We start from the raw sequence: 23,882 nt of genomic DNA on the forward strand, positions 1-23,882 counted from the left end.
TATCTGCCTCTCTTTCTCTTTCAGGTGCCCGGTGACCTGCTCCTGCACTGCTGGCATGTTGTGTTTTCACTGTGGTCGTGCCGTGTTCCTGCACCTTTTTACCCAAATCAATTTCTAGTTATTTGAGCCCCAACTATCCGAATTGCTGCAGCATCTTTCACAAGCAAGAGCTGATGTTACACTGCAGATACAAAAATATACCACAATTTAGCAGCTGTAATTTATGGCGATAGGAGTTATGGTTTATATTACTGCCCATTAAATAAAACAAGAGTTTCTCCCTCTCTGTTGGATTTCCAGACCACATCCCATTCCAGGACTGTTAAGTGGGAAAGCTACCTATCCTGCTTTTTATCGGACTGCTGACAGTACGCATTACCAAGCACTTAATTTAATTCTAGTCTGTGTGTAAGGTTCTCTATTTGAAGATAAAGGAAGTTGCCGTGTGGAAGACTGCAAGTGCAAACAAGGAGTCTGGGTTGACTTTTTTTGAACACCGTTTTTTTTCTAAATAACTTTTTTGGGGGACATATTTTGTGGTAAATTTCCCCCGAAAGATTCCCAGCCTCCTTTGTGCACCTTCCTGCTCAGTATGATCTAGTCCTGAGAACAAGTCATACATGCACATTTCTGTCATATTAACAAAAAAAATCCCAGAGAAAGTCAATAATTTCCAATAAATGGAGGAACTCCCCCAACAAAATACTGTACCTTCAACTTGTTTTCAGGTTTCAGATTTAAGTGTATGTAAAGCTAGCTACTATAGCCTTCAACTGACCTGAAGTGCTGTCCAAAATCAATTAGCCTTTAACTGACCCGAGAAGACACACTTACACCTGTGGCCACAAAGTGCAAAGTTGCACAATAACACATGACATGATACAATATTCCTGTCCATATAAAGCAGCATACCCTCCTCCGACGTGTTAGTAGCAGAAGGTCCGCTCCTGATTACGAAGAAATACTAATTTTATCCAATGAGAGATCCAACCAAACAAAAAGGATATGAACAAAAAAAAAATAATTAAAAAAAAACTCCAACCCAGTGAGAAATTGGTGCAGCTCGGTTGATCAAACCCTCACCCCCAATCCTACAGTTGCCAACCTCAGGTATTCCTGGAGTTTTCATCAAACGACCTCCCACTTCCATTAGCCACACCAAGTAAAACAGCCTTTCCCCTCCTCCCTATTTCTGAGATTTAACAAATAAGTGTTCAAAGAAAATTGGAAAACAAACCTCACATTTGTCTTAATGCCCTTATGGTTTTTTTCCCAGGTTGCTTGCAGCAGTGTTCAGCAGATTAATCGTTAATTCCTGGAGAGTTCCGAACAATGCTGAAGGATTGGCAACCTGCCCCATCCCTTTACTTTGCTTAATGACATAATGGAAGCAGGTTAGAAGGTTATCAGCTGTGTAAAGTGTCCTGAAGAATTGACTGGTCACAGTCAATGTCACTACATTCAGATATCAATCATGCAGCTTCCAAAGGTTATTGTGAGGTGACTCCATGGTGGTAAAGGGGACTTTCCCATTACTAAATTACTCTGGTGCATAACAGTTATAAAATATATATAGCACGGAGATAGCTGCTTGTCAGCATTGGTAAGAATGCTTTTATTTTGGTGAATCCACCCAGTTTTCCTGCAACCATTTAGGCACGAGATTAGATCCCTTCCAAACAAACTCAATTCAAGCCCATAGTTCCACAAGGGCAGATACATCCACAGCCTTTACTATTGTTGCCTGAAACTGGCTTGTCGTATTTATTTTGCTCGAGTTGCTCCGCAGGATAAGAAAATATATTCGATACAGGCACTGCTTGTTAAGCATGCACAGCAGTTGCAAATAACGAGATAAATCAGAAAGTGAGGAAGAGAATTCAGATAAAAATGAGAAATGTGTGCCATAGAAAGTGAGTGTGACACAAGCTAAATTTAAAAGTGAAATTTCTGGAAAAAGCTAAATTGAAATAAAAGCCTCAAAAAATTAACGTGGATGAAGAAGAGTAGCAGGAGAAAGGAGAAAAACAGAGAGATGATTAAATAAAAACATTAAGAGACAAAAAAAATAAAACATGGGTTAAAAGCTACTGGTGATTGGGCTGGGGGAGAGGAGGAAGAGTGACAGGGGAGGAGAGATTGTCCAGCAAGAATCTGTGACAAGCCAAACCACTTCTGAAATGCTTCCTCTGGGCCTGCCAAAAGCAATAGTGCATGACATGCGGAAAGAGCTGTTAATCACATATTAGAACTGGACTTAACCAGACTGTTGGAATTTGCAATCATGTTTTAAGTGCGCATTGTGCATTACAGGTGATCAAGCAATGCAACATTAAGCAAAGCAATTAAAAATATCAAAGATACAATAAGTAACACCCTGCATTGTAAACCACAAAATATAGCACTTCATGCAGCAGTTATCATCTCATTTCTATTTTTTAATTTAAAAACACAAATATTAAATGCAATAACAAAAAAACAAATCAAAGGGTAAAAAAAACCTCCAAAATAATATGTACCATAAAGGGGTTACATTAAATGCATCAATCCAAGTTGTAGAAAAGCGCAGAGTATTGAAGTGCTCTGTGCATATTCAAGTCAGCTCAATTATGCCCAATTCAGGACTTTTACACTACAATACAAATCACAAGTAGTTACTCTCTTTTCTCATGTTGTTTTGAAGATTAGGTTCTTGTAAACTGCACATTCTTGAGCCAGGACATAGGATTTCCTCACTGTCCAATCCATTGATACCAACGAGACATTCATCACTTCACAAACTGGCAGAAAATAATACTTTTCTTTAAATACGCAAAAGAGCACCTTGCGTGCAATGTGCAAAAACACTGGATGGCCGGGGGAGAATAGCCACGGATGTGACCAACAGGCCCCGGCTTGTATGGGTAGCACTGTGTACATGTACTGTGCCACTCAGTCACATACTGACCCCAAATTAATTCTGGAACATGGTGAAATAAACCTCTATCTATGCAGTTCAGATCGTGCTTCCGTTCACAGCATCCATGATCATGTTGTGTGCTATCACTATTGAGCATGGTCAGCCCATTTCAGGCCATTCCTCTGCTGACCAACGAAAGAAAAAAAATATTACAACCGATAAGAAATCCAACTGCATATAGTAGATAAAGCAACAGGCAAGCGTGTATTGCAAGGGCACAAAATCAAACAGCTTCAGCTTTAACGTTGGCGTTATGAACGCATCAGAATCTTTTGTTGAATTACTGCCCTGTAATGCATTCCAATCTGCGCATTATCTTATGTTAAATAATCTAAGACATTGCAATTTGGAAACCATTTTCAATGCTGCGACATTGGGCTAGTTATGGTACAACAGTTTGATGTTCACAGTACCTACAAGTCAGATTTAATGGCTAAAAGGTACAAGTATGGTTTTGAAAACTATCCTCTCTGCCTCAAAATAAAAGGCAACACGAGGATACAATGCAATTTCACGATTAAATAAATAAAGAATATACATGATAAAATATTTTCACTTAAAGCACGAAACACACACACACAATCCTCACTTCGCATATTTTGCTGCTAAAATTTTCAGACAATACAAGACCAGCGATTTTTGTTTGTTCATTTAAAACACTAATTGAGGCGGCCAGAACAAAAATAATTCACAGCTCGAGCAATTCGATTCAGTCTAAAATCGTACAAAAAGGAAAATATCAACGCTCCTTTCGATCAAGTCTTGCCAAACAAAAAAAACAGAGGCATGTGTCTACCGCAGAGTTCTCAAGTTTAAAAAGAAAAAAATTTGGGTTCTTAAGCTGAGATTGGCAAATGGAGACAAGCAAAAGAGCTCAGCTTGCACACACCCGTGCACTCCTCTTCACATCTGGGTGAAGGTGAGCGACTGCTGGACCATCGAGCTTCTGCACAGAACCGTTCAAATGGCACCAAAATGGTTCATCCCTGGGCATCTGGAAAGGAAGTGAATATGTGGTCAGTGGATAAAACCACAACAACTTGTATTTAGTTAGCGCCTTTAACGTAGTAAAATGTCCCAAGACCCTTCACAGGAGTGTTATAAGACAAAACAAATAAATTTGACACCGAGCCACATAAGGAGGAATCATGGCGGGTGACCAAAAGCTTAGTCAAAGAGGTAGATTTTAAGGAGAGTCTTGAAGGAGGAAAGAGAGGTAGAGAGGCGGTAAGGTTTAGGGAGGGAGTTCCAGAGCTTAGGGCCCAGGCAGCTGAAGGCACGACCACCAATGCTTGAGCAGTTATAATCAGGGATGCTCAAGAGAACAGAATTTGAGGAGCGCAGATATCTGGGAGGGGAGGGGGGGGGGGGGGGGAGAGGAGCTGAAGATTACAGAGATAGGGAGGGGCGAGGCCATGGAGGGATTTGTAAACAAGGATGAGAATTTTGAAATCGAGGCGTTGCTTTACCGGGATCCAATGTTGGTCAGCGAGCACAGGGGTGATGGGTGAGTGGGACTTGGTGCGAGTTAGGACACGGGCTGCTGAGTTTTGGATGATCTGAAGTTTACGTAGGGTAGAATGTAGGAGGCCAGCCAGGAGTGTGTTGGAATAGTCGAGTCTAGACGTAACAACCACAACGGCCAGCTCCTCGAGTGGAATAATTGGGACCACTTTCTATTCTCTTTTTCAATTCTTATATATCCTGACGTTCTACTGGTCCCAGGTTCAATTCCTAGTCTGTACTCAGTTAATTGATCGTGCATTCGGGAGGGGGAAAACAATCACTTTGGGTTTGTGCTTCCGACTGTTAACCAGTGACCTCCTGCTGGAAGGTATGCATGTGTGGGCATTCGGGCAGGACAGGATTGACTGAAGTATAATCCCTCTGACCCTCACCCAAGCACGGCTCAATAGCCCAGCAACACTCAACACTTCATCTGCTTTATCGGAGTATGTGCTCTAAACATAAATGTTCTAAGCAATGGCCAGACGCTTCCAACTACATTATTTGTTTGACAAAATACAGATTTTCGTAGTCCACCAAAATAACCGACAGCCAACAATTGGAATCCTGCTCTTCCTTTAACAGCCAACAATGAAAATATATATTCCGTTCTGATGAAAGGTCAGCGACCTGAAACGTTAACTCTGTTTCTCTCTCCATAGATGCTGCCTGACCTGCTGAGTATTTCCAGCATTTTCTGGTTTTATTTCAGATTTCCAGCATCCGCAGTATTTTGCTTTTATATATTAAATGAAAAGATATCAGAAGTGTATATCAGAAATATTTATCGTGTGAAAGAGCAATAAGTGATTTTGATTCTTGACTTACATCACATTAACAAATTTATACTTGAAAGCTCAGCACCATACTTAGAAGGGAGTCCAACAACTTTAATCAAATCCAACAACTTTAATCAAAGCATCGGATTTGACTGCTACTCAATGTCCAAAGCAGATAAGCCCCGCTGTAATGAATTGTGACTTATTAATCAACATCACTTCTCCCATTATAGGGGGATTTTTCAAGGGGCGGGGGGGGGGGGGGGGAATCCTAAAATAGTAACAAGAAGTGGTTTCTAGGTCATGCTTTATAACATTTAAAATACACAGAAAATGATTATAGATGTTTTATGGTTGAAAACATGAGCACCTGTAATCTGAAGAACTGTTAAAAAGGCTGTCACTGTCATAACTCACCATGGCACAAGGGAGGTGGCAGGGACTATACTAGACCATCATATAGAGAAAGCGCTTGGACAATGGATGGATCTGCTTTCGAGCCCTCTTGAAACTCCTGTAGGGTTAACTTCCCATCAGCATTCTGTAACACAGGTAACCAGAATTAGTGAACTGCCATAAATGCAACAACAACTTGTATTTATATAGTGCTTTTAACGTGGTGAAATGTCCCAAGGCCCTTCACAGGAATATTATACAATAAAAATTTGACACCCAGCCGCATAAGTAGAAATTAGTGCAGGTGCTTGGACAAAGAGGTAGGTTTTAAGAAGCGTCCTGAAGCAGGAGAGAGAGATAGAGAGGCGGAGAGGTTTAGGCAGAGAATTCCAGAGCTTGGGGCCCAGGCAACAGAAGGCACGGCCACCAATGGTTGAGCGATTATAATCAGGGATGCTCAGGACAGAATTAGAGATACAATATCAAGCTCATGTACAGTGTCAAGCTCCAAGAAATCTTCTGATAAGTGGAAGTACAAGGCTAAGTTTTAAACGACAGACACTCTGGGGGTAATTTTCAACCTCGCCATCTTGGCAGAGTGGATCACATGGCACGGAACCCACATTATTTTCATTCGGTTCAATGGAATGGCTATCGGGTGGATTCGACAATGGACATGCGATCCACTCCACCGGGTAACAGCCCAAGCTGTGAAGTTGAAAATTCCCCTCTCGCTCCCCCAACATTACTTTCCTTATAATTCAGCTCTCCATGATTTCAAATATAAAATAAAACAAAACCAAAAATCATTACCTTGTCCATCATGGCAAAAATCCTATCCACCCGTTTCTCTGGTGTGTTCTCCTCTTCAGGGAGTTCCACTGTATTACCCTAAGAACCCAAAACTTTATACATTAAAAACCAAAAATACCAAGGATTTTAATAAAAAGACAACTACATTTTTATATAATCGGACACAAGCACAATCGACTTGTACGCAACTCTTCTAAGTGGACCAGGAGCCAGAATGTTCCATGCTGTCTGTTACACCAATATGCCCATCAATGTTGTGAATGAGTTTGGTCAGTATTTCATCTTTAAATTAAATCAGAATATGTTGTCACAGAATTCTGAAATGTTAATTTATATAAATGTTACATAGTATGTTCATAGAAACATAGAAAATAGGTGCAGGAGTAGGCCATTCGGCCCTTCGAGCCTGCACCACCATTCAATACGATCATGGCTGATCATTCCCTCAGTACCCCTTTCCTGCTTTCTCTCCATACCCCTTGATCTCCTTAGCCGTAAGGGCCACACCTAACTCCCTCTTGAATATATCCAATGAACTGGCATCAACAACTCTCTGTGGCATAGATTTCCACGGGTTAACAACTCTCTGAGTGAAGAAGTTTCTCCTCATCTCAGTCCTCAATGGCCTACCCCTTATCCTAAGACTGTGTCCCCTGGTTCTGGGCTTCCCCAACATCGGGAACAATCTACCCACATCTAACCTGTCCCGTTCCATCAGAAACTTGTATGTTTCTATAAGATCCCCTCTCATCCTTCTAAACTCCTGTGTATAAAGGCCCAGTTGATCCAATCTCTCCTCGTATGACAGTCCAGCCATCCCTAGAATCAGTCTGGTGAACCTTCGCTGCACTCCCTCAATAGCAAGAATGTCCTTCCTCAGATTAGACGACTAAAACTGAACACAATATTCCATGTGAGGCCTCACCAAGGCCCTGTACAACTGCAGTAAGACCTCCCTGTTCCTATACTCAAATCCCCCAGCTATGAAGGCCAACATACCATTTGCCTTCTTCACCGCCTGCTGTACCTGTATGCCAACTTTCAATGACTGATGAACCATGACACCCAGGTCTCGTTGCACCTTCCCTTTTCCTAATCTGCCACCTTTCAGATAATATTCTGTCTTCACGTTTTTGCCCCCAAAATGGATAACCTCACATTTATCCATATTATACTGCATCTGCCATGCATTTGCCCACTCACCTAACCTGTCCAAAACCCCTCACAGCTCACAGTTTAGTGTCAACTGCAAACTTGGAGATATTACACTCAATTCCTTCATCCAAATCATTGATGTATATTGTAAAGAGCTGGGGTCCCAGCACTGAGCCCTGCGGCACTCCACTAGTCACTGCCTGCCATTCTGAAAAGGACCCGTTTATCCCGACTCAGCAGTGAAACAGGCCATTCGGCCCAACTAGTCTGTGCTGGTGTTTATACTCCACATGTGTCTCCTCCTATTCCATCTGACTCACCTTTAGGATATCTTTCTATTGCCCTCGCTCTCAAGTACTCTTCTAGCTTCCTTTGGAAAGCATCCAAGCAATTTGCCTCATCCACTCCCTGTGGTAGCGAGTTCCACACTCATTTCCCTTATTGGATTTACCAGTAACTCATCATAAGCAGTGACTATCTTAAAGTTATGGCCCCAAACTTTGGATTGAGCAAGTGGTGGCGCCCTCAGGTGGCGCAGATTCACAATTTACAGGATTCAAATAGTTTTATACTACTACATATATTTTGTAGATGAAATGTGAACAGGGGAAGTTTATATTTGGAGGTTGGGTTGAGGAAGGGGCAGAATAATTAAAAATCAACAATGGCAAAACAGACTCAGGACTTGAGATTGCACTGGAAGGGAAAGAAAAAAATTCCCAGAATGAGGGAAACGGAGAGCGTGAGAAAGCAGACAATTTAACTTGGGTAGGGCCCAATTCTTTCTTCAAATAGAGGCCACGAGTCTGGCCATCTTCTCAAAGCAAAGGATACGCAAAAGGCCGATTTGGCTGCCATTTTGTGGACAGATGTCCAGAGTACAGATTAGGGGCCATTTCACTATTCTGTGACCTAATCATCAATACAAGTTTTTGATTTTTTCACTTCTTCTGGCCTCAGCTGGAGCAGGAATTGGTTGAACTGCTTATTCCCCTCTTCACCCACTCTGGTGTTTTTGCCAAATAACCTGGCAGGAGTCTCCTCTAACTTAGTGTCAGCTGTGGCTCAGTGCATAGCACACTCGCCTCTCAATCAGAAGGTTGTGGGTTCAAGTCTCATTCCAGGGACTTGAGCACAAAAATCAAGGCCGACACTCCAGCGGGATACTGAGGAGTGCTGCACTGTCAGAGGTGCCGTCTTTAGGATGAGCCGTTAAACCGAGGCCCCGTTTGACCTCTCAGGTGGATGTAAAAGATCCTATGGCATTATTTCAAAGAAGAGCAGGGGAGTTCTCCCCGGTGTCCTGGCCAATATTTATCCCTCAATCGGTTACGTATGCAATCCTATGTAACCAGTATTATACCGCCACCAGAGGGTGCACCTGTTGGAGTCCCAAGGGATCCCAGCATCTCTTGGGAGCACTGTATATAAGCAGGCCCTCCCATGCTGTACGAGCACTCTGGAGTTAGAATAAAGGAACTAAGATCACTTACTCACGTCTACAGTTCTCAGTTACATTACTTTACTACGAACATAACACAATCAACATAAAAAAAAGATTGGGCTCAAATTTGGCCCCTGCCAATTTTTGGTGCACTCACCCAAGGTGCGCCGACTTCCTAGGATAAAAACGGCGCCAAAAAGTTGTCCCCACATTCTGGCCTCTCCCATGGCTTGGCGCGGTGTGGCAATTCAATTAGGGGGCGGAGCTAGGGCCTTGCGCTCAAGAGTGCCAGCAGCTCAACGCATGCGCAATGGAGGTTTCGCACATGTGCAGTAGCTCCTCTGCAGCATCTCTACCTTTTGGCTAAGATCATGCGTAACTGACCTGACAGGGGAGTAACCATGACCCCCAAAGTGGTTCTCCCTGGATCAGGAAGGTGGTTCTCCTATGCTTTTTGGAAATAGGAGGTGGGTGGGGTGGCTTGACCCATCCACCTCCACGGAGGTGTGTGGGGGGCCTGACCCATCCACCTCCATGGCTCGAACCTGGTATTGCAGTACTTCCAGGAACGGTGCAGTGGCTCTAGGCCTTTTGGCTAAGAGCATTGGCGCAGAGTGATCCTTGATGTGTGCAAGGTGACCTCTGGCGTTTGTGATTTGACAAAGAATTAGAAAGATTGGCTACGAATTTAAAAAAAAAAAAAAAAAATCTCTATCCCAGGCCGAGTGGAGTCACGATGCGCGCCAGGCTGCTGCGTGCCAGAGAGTCCCGCACGTATCCCCGACTGAGTGGCCTCCCGCACTGGCCAGCCGGCCCGCTGACTTCCCGGGCCGAGGTAGGACTTGAGTTTTATTTTTTATTTATTGATGGTTGTGCTTTGTTTAGTGAGGAGAGTTTTGATTGTGGGGCGAGGGGAAAGAGGAGAATTTTGATGGGGTGAGGAGAAGAGGGGAGAAAGAGTGCTTTGATCGGGCGGGAGTGGGGGAATTTTGATATGGGGGGGCGGGGGGAAAGAGTTTTGATTGGGGGGGGGGGGTGGGGGCGATGATAATTTATTCAAAATATCCAAATAAAATGTTATGTAAATATATGTTTTGTCTCTTTACTTCTTTTATTTTTGTAGTTTAAACTTCCATGAATGCTTCTGTTGTATAGTAAATTAACTAATAGTTTGTCATATGTCCTGTATAGCTGTTTGATTCTATTCACATTCTTTAATGAAGTCATTAAGTACCTACCTGATTTCTTAACTCATCGCAAGGATTTTCTGTACAGCCAGAAGTGGCCAAATACGCTGGCCTAAGTTACTTTGGTGCAACTATTAGCTGTACAAACTGGTTTAAAAATAGGACATAGGTGGCTGGTAACGCCCACTTTTGAAAAAAAAACTTAGCTAAAAAAAATCCTAACTCACTTACACTGGCGCAAATTAAATGTGCAGAATGGGGATTTTTAAGATACTCCAGAAAAATCAAGTTGCTCCAAAAAAAAACAGCAACTCCTGGGCAAATTTGGGCCCTATTGGTCATTATCACATTGCTGTTTGGGGAGCATGCTGTGCACAAGTTGGCTGTCACGTTTCCACATTAAAACAGTGACTACACTCCAAAAGTAATTAATCGGCTGTAAAGCACTTTGAAATATCCGGTGGTCGTGATGGTCGCTATATAAATGCAAGTCTTTCTTCTATTTTAGCTGACATTAATTTTATTGCAGCTAATATTAACAGGATAGCCATTTCTCAGTATCAATTCCATTCTTCATTTGATTGGTTATTGTCACTTCCATTCTCCTTTTCATATCTTCCTGTGCCTGCTGCTCTTCACTGATCGAAATCTAAAGACAACCGCCTTCAACCCATTTGGAGCCGCAGACCCAATTCGCTATCAAAACTTATTCGGATTCTTGGATTGCCAGGAACTTTAAATTATAATTTTACTAGGGTTCGGAATAATTTCTCATGTTGAAGCTGACTGCTCAGGTTTAAAAAAAAAGAACCTATTATATATATATATATATATATATATATATATATATGTATGAATAGTCTGAGCAATAATCACAATTGGATAATTAATTTTTATTGCATGAACTAATAACATTCACTGTGGTTATCGACTACTTATTTTAAATCCGAGTTTATTTTACTTCAGTAATAATAATTACTGAAATCTCTCCAAGTGTTGAAGTCCTGGCCCTCTCAGTCAGAACCCAAGTTGGATCACATGAAAGGCAGTCGTGTGCAGAGAATGTGGCATGCGGAAGCAAATCCTACAAAACCAGGGTTTTCTTCATTTTCTGAATAGAAACATTGCCCATACACCATAAACAAAACGAGCTACACATGTTTTCAGTTGGAACAATGGGAAGAAGAGGTTACAATAAATAAATTTTTACTTAATGCTACAAAATAAAAACTCCACTTTTTATAATTCCTCTTCCCCCAACCCCACCTCCCCCCAAAAAATCCAACAATTGGGTTCCATTCACCATTTAAGTTTTCTGGTACTTGCACACTATTCTCCCTTTCAAAAAGGTGACTCTAGTTTTCGAATGTGGGCTGCATCCCTTGCAATCTGTAATCCATCTCTTCGTACTTAGGATTATAGAATTTAAAAAATTTACAGCATGGCAGGAGGCTATTTTGATTATTCAACTAGCTTGTCATAGAATGATGCAAAGTTCTGCACGACATGAACCTTATTTGTTTTAAAATACAAGGCACTGGGGACACATGATTTTGCTAGGAGCCAGCCATGAACACACACTAGAGTTTAAATTAGCCATGATGCAATTCAGAGAAACAATTCCCGATTCCGAGTGGAGTGGCTGGAACCAATCTGCAGAACTATATCTTGTTTATACCTGCAGAACCCACGGCCTGCCACTTACATTCAGCATTTTAGATTTACTAAAGTAGATTCCCAAGAATAAAGATAAGTAACTCTTTGAAGTAAGAAGCACAAGAAATAGGAGCAGGAGCAGGCTATTTGGCCCCTCGAGCCTGCTCCGCCATTCAATATCATGGCTGATCTGATCCTGGCCTCAACTCCACTTTCCTTGCCCACTCCCCATAACCCTCGACTCCCTTATCGTTCAAAAACCTGTCTATCTTCACCTTAAATATATTTAATGACCCAGTCTCCACAGCTCTCTGGGGTAGAGAATTCCAAAGATTCACAACCATCAGAGATGAAATTCCTCCTCATTTCCATTTTAAATGGGTGACCCTTTATTCTAGTTCTAGATTTCCCACAAGGGGAAATATCCTCTCAGCATCTACCCTGTCAAGCCCCCTCAGAATCTTGTGCGTTTCAATAAGATCACCTCTCATTCTTCTAACCCATGATGATTATAGCAAAAATAAAACTTTTAATCCTTATTTAGAAAGAAACTGCCAGTATTAAAAAAGCATACATGTCCCAATTTTAGGCTTTGTACAATATATTTTATTTATGCCTGGTTTTGAAATACTTCAAAAAAATATTTGAGACACACACAGTTCCTCCAATATCAAGAAACAGACAGCGGCTTTAAAAAAAATTATAAAATGTGGTCAGATTACAAAATTGGAAGACAGAAGTACAATTTTAGTTGGTCTTTATAATTTACTCACCACCATCTGATAAATAGCATCCACAATATCCAGCATCTCGTTTCTGGTGATGTAGCCATCATTATCTAGGTCATACAGTTTAAAAGCCCCTGAAACAACACATCAAACATTAATGCATGTTCAAAATTAATGCTCTCCAGCAGAGTGTAGCAAAAACTTAGGCTTCTGTAACCATGCTTATGTTAATATTTCAACCACATTCTAAACAAAGCTGACAATTGCACTACTACCACTATCCCCGTAAGGGACAGTTACACAAGAACACATGTAGATGAGGAAGAATAACACTTAATGTTATCATTAGGATTTCAGTAACACATAATAGTGAGAATGTGAAATGTTTGCACTACGTCATTACAACAGTGGCCACACTTCAAAAAGTACTTCATTGGCTGTAAAGTGCTTTGAGACACCCGGTGGTCATAAAAGGCGCGATGGAAATGCAAGTTTTTCTTTATGTTCACTTAAACTGTGAACCGACACTTGGGGGTAGACTTACAGATTTTCTTTGCTTATAAATTTAGGCCGTGTCTGGAGAGCACTTAAGTTGCAGAGTGAAGTACTGATGATTCTAGGTCTGCCATTAGCCTGAGTTGTAGCCGACCTGTGATTTTCTGGGTACAATAATGTAGGGGTCATGTTACTGGACTGGTTATCCAAAGGTGTGGACTAATAAAGCAGAGGACGTGAACTCAAATCCCACCATGGCAGCTTGAGAATTTGAATAGTTAAAATAGTTGTAGCCACCAGATGGTGTCATTGTTGGAGGCCACTGAGCAGCAGCACATGGTGCTGCTCTGGTATAAAATGCCAGCCATTTTGAGAGTCAGGCACTTTGGGCCAAAATAAAAGTACTCAGTGTGAACCTTTATCGCATACATAACACAAACAAATCTGAAAATAAAAAGCTGGCATCAATAAACGTGACCATGAAGCTGTTGGATTGTTGTAAAAACCGAACTGGTTCACTAATATCCTTTAGGGAAGGAAAACTGCCGTCTCCACCAATGTTTCCCCCAAGCTGCGCGTGTGCGCACTCATGCAGTAACCTGCAAGATACCGCGCAGGCCGCTCACAAGCTTTTCCATTTGAAATACTGCGCATGCGCAGAAAAATAAAGAGACCGCATACAACAAAGACAATTTAGAGGGAAGGTTGATCCTCATCCTGTCTGGTCTATATGCGACTCCAGTCCCACACCAACGTGGTCGACTCTTAATTGCCCTACCAAGTGGTCTAGCGAGCCACTCCGTTGTATCAAACTGCTCTCAGGGCAACTGGGGATGAGCAATAAATGGCAAGAATAAAATAAAATATCTGACACCGACAGTGGATGCAAAAGTTGGAAAAGTATTCCCAAACCGTAGCAGTGAATTATTTTTCAAATGACACATTTGTTAAATCACGCGTACACAATGGGCACGGGGGATTCGAAGGGAGAGATGAAGTGTGTGAAAAACATGGAGACTGAACAAAATGGATACAAGACTCGAGTCAAGTCAGTTACTTACATCGCAGTTTTTCATCCAGAGTCCCCCTTGAAGTTACTGACAGAGCTTGGATAAACTCGGAGAATTCAATTTTTCCATCCTGAAAATCCATTCAAAAAGGCATCTTCATCAATTCACATGTAAATGACTTGGATTTTCAGCTTTGTCTCAGTGGCAATGCTTTTGCCTCCGAGTCATAAGGTTGTGGGTTCAAATCCCACTCCAGGACTTGAGCACATATTCCAGCTGACACGTCATTGCAGTATTGAGTGAGTGTCGCATTGCTGATGGTGCCGTCTTTTAAATGAGATGTTAAACTGAGGTCTCATCATCCATTTTAGATGGATGCAAAAGATCCCATGGCACTACTCAAATAAGAGCAGGAGAGTCCTACAAGTGTCCTGGCCAATAGTTCACCCTCAACCGATACAACCAAAACAGATCAACTGGTCTGGGACTTTGTTGTGTGCAGATTGGCTGCTATGTTTTTCTACAAATCAAGTAACGATTCTTCAAAATTGAATTTATTGGCTGTAAAGTGCTTTGAAAGGCGCTGAGAATCTGAAAGGTGTTATATAAATGAAAGTTTGTAATTGTTTCAAGAATATGTGTAAAGAAATGGTGTCTCTCGAGTTCCCTGAATCCTAGGTCAAATAGAAAGGTACTTTGGAGCCCCAGCAGACTGCTACAGAATGGTAGATCTCAGTCTTGTACTTCTGAGGGAGGGCCAAGCTGAAGCTAAGGCCAACAGGAGTGGGGGGGGGGGGGGCACGGGGGAAATTGAGAACAGTCATCCCTGGCTGTTCTCTAGTATCTCCTCACAGCAGTTACTAGAGCAGTATTAGCGGGGACCTGGGAGAAGGGACATGCACCTTTCCTCATGGCTACGGCTAGCGTGGACAATAAAATACAGCTTAATTTTATTAAAGAGGGAGGCTTGTCCACACAAAAGTAATTCACAAAAAGGTCTGTGTTTTATTTGTGGGTCACCACGGATTTTAAAAATAATGTATTATATGTTGCTGCATCAAAAGCTGAATCAAGCAAACCTCATCCTTGACTCGTTGCCTTACTTGAATCACATTCCCATGTTCCAAACCGCATTCAATCACAATCTGTACTTATCCTTATAACACCAGGTCTCAATTCTAACTAGATATTCAAATGTGTTAACTGGTGCATTAACTGTTTTAGTTGACAGTCTGTTCCATATATCCATTACCCAGTATGGAGAAAAAAAACATCTACTAATCTCAGATCTTGCACGTGGTTTGTTAATTTTAAGAACTTGCAGTTCAGCTAAACTTGAAATGGTGCAGAGTTAAAAGTCCAATCTGCCTCTCATCAACCTCTACTCGAGGCAAAACTCATTTGTTTCAGCAGAAGAATTTGAAGAACAAGCCACTCACTTTATTTTCATCAAAGACATTGAAAACAAATGTCGCAAACTTCGTTGGGTCTCCACAAGGGAAGAATTGTTTGTAGATTTTCTGGAAGCCTGCTGCATCAAGCTGTCCACTGGGGCAATCTTTAATGAAACCTTTGTACCTGTCAGACAAAATATTAATGCAGGTTATCTCACCAGTAAACATATAAATTAACTCTACACATTTTAAATAAGTTTCATTCCAGGTTTAAAATAAAATTCATGTACTTTCTTGAATATTCTCCATTTGGCCCAATGTTAAAACTGATCACACAGCAGCTATACCGTCCAAATTGGAAAGTTCATCATACAAATTATTCAACACTATTTAGTGCTGTTGGAGATGACACCCCATATCAACTCCTCCGTCATCACTGTAACTTGTCCACCATTTAAATACACACGGAATACCACAAGATTAGAAGACCCCTCAGGCTATCTGATCTAATAGAATATCAATCCTACCACCTTCCCACTATAGGATCATGTTTTTTTTTAAAAAAGGACTGCAGTGGCTTGGCTTCAACTACTTACATGACATTTTGCCCATTTTTCAGCAGAAAAGTATGAGGAGACATTGAAACATACACATAATTCAGTTCGATATGAGTTAATGGTCAGCTTTTACTCTGTTCTTTCACAATCCAATGACTCACCAGAAAGATTACACTAAATATATTCTGTTGCAATGGATTTGTACCACTAGATGCAACTAGCATTTATAGGACCACATTAGTGATACTAAAAACGAGAGTACGGTGCATTCCCAATAAATGCACACCTGATCCTAGCATAGAACTCTTTATATAAAAAAACCTTACTTATTTAAAATATTTATGAACTCCTCAGATTGGCTATTGGGCCTCCCAGTGTAGAACTGAGTTATACAAAGCAGGCAGGTTCCAGGCTCGATCTACAGTCCATGCTGAGTTGGCTGATCTTGGCCGTGGGGCAGCAAGGAAAGTGTAACTGCCCTCAAGTAGCTTGCGCTAGGGAAAGGATAACAAGAATCGGGCAAGGATAGCATTCCAGACTGCCATTGAAGGACTCCTGCTGGAGAGTGAGAGTGTGATGGATGCCAGGTGAGGATAGGAATGGCTCAGGTGTGGATAGGAATGGCTCAGGTGTGATGCTCCCATGATCAAACAGCCTCCAACACTAATTTTGGATCATACATTTATAATGAGCACCCGTGCTAGTTACTGGGGACAGCCAGTGCTCATGGAGCAATACCCGACATTGAACTGAAAATCAATCACCGAGGCATGGTGACTGGTGCACCTGCAGATCACTGTGGTGTTAACAGGGCCGCCTCGATAAGTTTCAGGGAACCCTATCTGGCTTCCTGGTGGCCGACCGGGATTAGTTCCAATATCATTGGGTGCCCCTTCACCCTGGCTAGCCCAAATGAGGCACCCAAGACAGTCGGTCGTTGGCCTGCGGATTCGTCAGTCAGAAAGTGGTCCTCCACTTTACTGCTCTCATTCCATCTGGCACAAGCTTGGCACTGCCCTCCCAGCTCAGCAAACCCTTTCATATTCTGTTGGAGGAGATCCGATGTTCTGACCCAAAGTTGTTAACGGAGCACCGTGTTGGCACACCCGGCCTGGCAGTGGAGTCGCTGCTTCACTCTCTCCCTTTGCTTGAGCGGGGCCAGTGCAGCCCAATAGCACGCGGCAGTGCCAGCGCTTTCCAACGAGCCACTCCCGGAGGAAATTGGACTCGCAACTCCGGAGCAAATCGCGTGTGACTGCAGCCCTGCATTTCGGGGAAATGCACAATGGGAAATTCTGAAGCAAGGTAATTCCAGGCTCCCACCGCAGAGGGCAGCGTTCCTTTTCAGGAAGGAATTTGGTTGACCATTTCTCACTTTAGACTTGGCCTCTGTTAAAATTATTTTCGGCTTTTGGTTAACCATTTCCCTCCTTTTACTAATTTCTGCATGTTTTAGTTTATCATTTCCCCACTTTTTGGTTAACCATTTCCCATTTCGGACTTGGTCACTGCCGGTATTTTTCCACTTTCAGTTAATGATTGTCCACCATTTACTCATTTTTGCAGCTTTTGATTTATTGTTTCCCTGCTTTTGGGTTAACCATTTCCCTTCTCGGACTTGGACTCGGTCCGCATCTTTCGACTTTTTGGTCAATCATTTCCCACTTTTTAATCACTTTTGTCAAATTTACTTCCAACGTCTTAACAGAATTATTGCTCAGCACCATTTCACATTAAGTAAAACAAAAAAAAGAAATACATGTTTAATTGTATAACTAATTTTAATACGGGAAAAAATACATGTGTGTTACAGGGGGTCCGTGCAATTTTTATAACACGGCGAGGGGGGTGAGGGACAGCAGGGATATTGCAAACCTGCTGTCAGTGACATACTCTCGATGAAAAAATGCCTTTCCACCCTCAGTTTCACCTTACAGTCGAGTATGATGAACACTTGCCATGTTTGGTTTGCAGCTGGAAAGCAGTCACTGTGCTTTGAAATATGCAGTGACTCCATTAAGGAGCAGCTCTCTGGGCGCAAAAGTATAGGCGGTAATGTTATTAAAAATCCATACGTGCTAGGACTCATCAGGCTCTTGCCCAGCAGGCCATTTGTAACTGATAAAAGTTGTAATTATTTTTTTTTACAAGTAGGATAAATAATTATTTTAAAAATAAAACCCTCTAACATTTTTCCCCTTTTCTGCTGGAAACACCGACTCTTACTGGGCACTGTTCACACGGGTTACTTGAATGTGGGCAGGCATCGTAGCAGAGCTCTGACCTTTCCTCACTCAGCATCCACTGAAACAATGGCGTTGGGGGAGTGGGGGTGAGGGTGGAGAAAAGGGGTCCAGTGTCTAGCTATCAGAAGCAGGAACCTGGCTGAATTTTCCCTTCCTGAGCTCAAGGATGCTGAGACATCTCCCGAGATGCCTGCGCTCCTCAAATTCTGCCCTCTTGAGCATCCCTGATTATAACTGTTCAATCATTGGTGGCCGTGCCTTCGGCTGCCTGAGTCCCAAGCTCTGGAACTCCCTGCCTAAACCTCTCCGCCTCTCTTTCCTCCATTAAGCCGCTCCTTAAAACCTACCTCTTTGACCAAGCTTTTGGTCATGTGCTGTAATTTCTTCTTATGTGGCTCGGAGTCAATTTTTGTTGTTGTCTTATAACACTGCTGTGAAGCACCTTGGGACGTTTTACTACATAAATTCAAGTTGTTGTTGTTGAGACAAATTCTATCCTGCCCTGACTAAAATCAGCTAACTCACCATCAACTGAGCAACAAACCTGATACCCCCTGGTTAGTACGGCTCAGTGGAATGAGTGGGAAATGTAACCACTGTTACTGGTGGAAGTGTGACCTCTTCAAATTAAATTAATTATATGAGACATGGAAGTACTTTGTAATCTCGAAGTGATATTCATTCTTCTTTTGAGTATTATTCTACTGATTTGGGTCTGTAAACTGACTGATCTGGTGAGCATTAACCAGGCAATATCACATCAAATGATGCCGCACAAGAGAATTAAAAATTGCGGCTTAAACATTGTTGAGACCAATTTTGGGAGGAAAAAAACCCCCCATCTGAAGCTATTTTACTGCATTCAAGAAACCCCAAGGCAATAACTGCCCTGGGTTTTTCAAAAAGATATGCAATCAAATTACCTGACCACCAACTAAAAATGATTTTGTAACTAGTTTGATTTTTGTCAGAATGATGAACGGAGCTGCTTTCAAGATTATTGATGCTGGTGAGACAGCAACTGAATCAAAACACACAGGACATTCCTTTAAGAGTGCACTGAGCACAACACAGACTCGTGTCTGGAGAATAAGACTGCACTGTCTGGCAACACAGACACTGCAATTGTGGACCCAACAGGAAAGAGATAGTTTACACAAAAAATGGGCCAAGGACAGAATCCCGAGAGACAGCAACAGAGATGTACGTTTGTTGGTCAGATTTATAGGCCTGCAATAGAACCTTGTGGTATTGGCTGTAAGCACAAGATGAAATACAGGATAATTAGAATAATCATCAGCTGGCAGGGAGTCTTAACTCAGTCATTCAAAATGGGCGGATCTGATGATGTCACAACTAGAAAGGAATGAATTCTCTGTTTAGCACATCAGCCCTCCCCCAGAGAGTTGATACTGGTCATTAATTGTTTATATCTGTGCATGTGTATATGTCCATACGCATTGATAATAAATATCTACTGTCAGAGCGTTTAACTATGTCAGGGGTGTAAAACAAGCACTATTGGATCAGCCACCCATTATACGCCCCACCCCATTTTCCATAGATAGGTTTTGCGTCTACATACACTTCCTGTTCGTCACACTTGCTTCCTGTGTCACGACTTGCTGGTCGTGCTCTTCCACGCTGCATGCGATTTGCTTCTAACTGTAAGGCACATATACTTTACTTAACTTTAGTCCTTCCAACAGCATGTGGCATTGCTGCTCCTCCTAGCTCTGCCTCCCAGATCCATTCCATAGGCGGCTTTACACATAATCCAAGCTGTTCCAGTACAGCTACAACACTGGCATCTATCCGACAATGTAGAAAACTGCCTAGGTATGTCCTGTTCACAAAGCGCAGGACAAATCCAATCCGGCCAATTCCCACCCCAGTCTACACTCAATCATTAGTAAAGTAATGTCATCGACAGTGCTATCAAGCGGCACTTGCTTACCAATAACTTGCTCACCAATGCTCAGTTTGGGTTCCTCCAGGACCACTCAGCTCCAGACCTCATTACAGCCCTTGGTCCAAACATGGACAAAAGAGCTGAATTCCAGAGGTGAGGTGAGAGTGACTGCCCTTGACATCAAGGCAGTATGCGACAGAGTGTGGCATCAAGGAGCCCGAGTAAAACTGGTCAATGGGAGTCAAGGGGAAAACTCTCCACTGGCTGGAGTCATACAGAGCACAAAGGAAGATGGCTGTGGTGGTTGGAGGTTAATCATCACAACCCCAGGACATCGCAGCAGGAGTTCCTCAGGGCCTAGGCCCAACTATCTTCAGCTGCTTCATCAATGACCTTCCCTCCATCATAAGGTCAGAAGTGGGGATGTTCATTGATGACTGCACAGTGTTCAGTGCCATTCACAACTCCTCAGATAATGAAGCTGTCCATGCCTACATGCAGCAAGACCTGAACGACATTCAGGCTTGGGCTGATAAGTGGCAAGAAACATTTGTGCCACACAAGTGGAAGGTAATGACTATCTCCAATAAGCAAAAGTCTAACCACCGCCCCTTGGCATTCAACAGCATTACCATCACCGAATCCCCCACCATCAACATCCTGGGGGTCACCATTGACCAGAAACTTAACTGGACCAGTCACATAAATACTGTGGTTACAAGAGCATGTCAGAGGCTGGGTGTTCTGCGACAAATGTCTCATCTCCTGACTTCCCAAAGCCTATCCACCATCAACAAGGCACAAGTCCGGAGTGTGAAGGCATAATCTCCACGCCTGGATGAGTGCAGCTCCAACACAAGAAGCTCGACACCATCCAGGACAAAGCAGCCCGCTTGATCGGCACCCCATCCACCATCATATACATTCACTCCATCCACCACTGGCACACTGTGGCTGCAGTGTGTACCATCTACAAGATGCACTGCAGCAAGGCTTCTTCAGCAGCACCTCCCAAACCTGTGACCTCTACCACCTACCACCAAGAGCAGCAGGTGCATGGGAACACCACCACCTCCAAGTTCCCCTCAAAGTCACACACCATCCTGACTGAACTATATTGCCGTTCCTTCATCATCGCTGGGTCAAAATCTTGAAACTCCCTCCCTAACAGCACCGTGGGAGCACCTTCACCACACGGACTGCAGCAGTTGAAGGCGGTGGCTCACCACCATCTTCTCAAGGGCAATTAGAGATGGGCAATAAATGCTGGCCTTGCCAGCGACGCCCACATCCCATGAAATAATTATTTCAAAATGTATTCCCTTCCCTGTGTTCCCTGCAGCCAAGTGTTAGTTCAGATGTTTCAGTGCAAGTTTTGTGTTTTATTCAAGCCCATTGTCTGCCATTCTGGACTCTTCTACTCCTTTGAACAACATAAGAAACAGGAGCAGGAGCAGGAGTAGGCCACACAGACATTCGAGGCTGCTCCGTCACTCAAAAAGTCCATGGCTGATCTACTACATCAACTCCACTTTCCCACCTATCCCCATTTCCCTTGATTCCCTTAGTGCCCAAAAATCTATCGCTCTCAGCCTTAAATCTACTCAATGACTGAGCATCCACAGCTCTCCTGGGTAGAAAATTCCAAAGATTCCCCAGTATGTGAAGAAATTCCTCCTCATCTCAGTCCTAAATGACCGACCCTTTATCTTGAGACTATGACCCCCAGTTCTAGACTCTCCAGCCAGGGGAAGCAACTCTCAGCATCAACCCTGTCAAGCCCTCTATGAATTTTATACGTTTCAATGAGATCACCCTTCATTCTTCTAAACTCCAGAGAATATCAGTCCATTCTACTCAATCTCTCCTTACAGGACAACCCTCTCATCGAGTGAACCTTCACTGCACCCACTCTAAAGAAAGTATATCCTTTCCTTAGAAAAGACCAAAACTGTACCTGGTACCCCAGATGTGGTCTCACCAAACTCCTAAATAACTGCAGCAAGACTTCCAGGGGTAGAAATTGCCCCCTGTCCAAAACGGGGCGCTCCCACCCAGTTTCGATTTTTTTTACCGCAGCTGCGGTCAGGTTGCCTCTTAAGAGACATTTGGCTCTTTGTTTTTTTTTTGTTTTGATCCAGAAGTCGGTCATAACGGGGGCGGCAACTATACCCGATGGGCAAAAACACAGCAATGACAACAACGGAGGGCAGAAGTTGGGGGGGGGGGGTGGGGAAATGTGGAGTCATGGCTGTGGTGACGTCATCATGGCGCCGCGTCACCACAGTTCTCCTTCACTTAAAAGGAGAGAGCCTCCGCGCTTTTAAAACTTCGGCCCACTGAGCCACCAGGGAATGTTTCGGCCGGGCCAGCGGCCTGGCACCAAAAAGGGATGAGTTCACACTGTTTCAATGAAGGACCCAATATTCCAGGTCCTGAACTACATGTTGAAGGGTGGAAGATACCTGTGCGTGGATTTTTTAAAAAAGTGTGATGACCGTTGCACACCAGCCACCACACGGGCTCCACAGAACTAGGTCTTGGTCCAGTGGCAAGGATTAACCAAGACGACTGGAGACCAGCTCTGATACACGGACCTATTGCGCACACATCGCAGTGTGGGCTGGCCCGTGCCCTCGTATCTTCTGGGCCCCGAACTCACGCCTCTCCTGGGCCCCGATCACATCGCTCCATGCCAACTCGCCGTTCCTCCGCCCTAACCTCACCACTCCTTTGCCCCAACCGCGCTACTCCTGCTATACCTGCCCACGTTCCAATCACCGACCTAGGTTATGGTGACGTCCAATCCAGTCACCCTCCTGTGCCGACTCGCGCTGCACATTGAAGTGGTATGCTCCATGCTGCTCCTCCTTTGATTGTGCTGATGATGGTTGGTATTCTTCCTGTGAGTCAAGAAAATCTCTCGGTCTTCTTCCTTGCTTCTTGGTCTGGGAGGCTTCTTGCTTCGCCGCGTGGTCATCAGAGTCTACAGCAGGCATCCTACAAGGGAAGTGCCATTCCACTTTACTTTTTTTTGTTTCCACCCTGGAGCCTTGAGAGCTACAACCATCACCCTGTAGCCAACCAACATGGTTTGCAGATCCCTCTCCCGATGTCCAATCTAAAGCCTGCCTACATTCCTAGTCGGATCCCCTGCCCTACTCCAACTAACCACCAAGACAGACAGATATGACTGGAGAGTGAGTGATTGAGCTAGAGCGAGAGGAAAAAAAGAATAAACGGGGTAAAGAAAAAAATATACGGAGAAATAAAAAAAAACTCTTCTCCAGGAGGCAAGAATCCACATCATGAACATTTCTTTCAATTGCACTTGAAATGGAGGAAAACTGAGATGGAACCGAGATAGTATAGTCGTATTAGGCAGTCCCTTGTATCGAGGATGACTTGCTTCCACACCAAAAAGGGATGAGTTCACAGGTGTTTCAATGAGAGACCTGACATTCCAGGTCCCGAACTATATATTGAAGGGTGGAAGGTGCCTGTGCATGGATTCTTTTAACGTGGGGTGGCTGTTGCACACCAGCCACCACATGGGCTTGACAGAGCTAGATCTTAGTCCAGTGACAAGGGTTAACTAAGACGCCTGGAGACCAAGCTCTGTTGCATGGACCTAGTGCGCACACA

At 43.3% G+C, this 23,882-nt stretch overlaps 1 protein-coding gene across 1 annotated transcript in view; it reads right to left on the reverse strand.

The window, feature by feature from the left end:
- Positions 1 to 3,369: 3,369 nt before the first annotated feature.
- LOC139233179 (neuronal calcium sensor 1-like) overlaps positions 3,370 to 23,882 on the reverse strand; it is a 146,683-nt gene continuing 126,170 nt past the window's right edge. The window contains exons 4-9 of the mRNA XM_070863795.1: positions 15,568 to 15,706; positions 14,180 to 14,258; positions 12,669 to 12,757; positions 6,454 to 6,531; positions 5,662 to 5,785; positions 3,370 to 3,953 (exon numbers count right to left, since the gene is read on the reverse strand). Coding sequence (XP_070719896.1) covers positions 5,687 to 5,785; positions 6,454 to 6,531; positions 12,669 to 12,757; positions 14,180 to 14,258; positions 15,568 to 15,706 — 484 coding nt within the window. The 3' untranslated portion in view covers positions 3,370 to 3,953; positions 5,662 to 5,686. The remainder of the gene's footprint in view (positions 3,954 to 5,661; positions 5,786 to 6,453; positions 6,532 to 12,668; positions 12,758 to 14,179; positions 14,259 to 15,567; positions 15,707 to 23,882) is intronic.

The sequence above is a fragment of the Pristiophorus japonicus genome, chromosome 20 (assembly GCF_044704955.1).
Source record: "Pristiophorus japonicus isolate sPriJap1 chromosome 20, sPriJap1.hap1, whole genome shotgun sequence".
In the NCBI taxonomy this organism is placed as follows: domain Eukaryota; kingdom Metazoa; phylum Chordata; class Chondrichthyes; family Pristiophoridae; genus Pristiophorus; species Pristiophorus japonicus.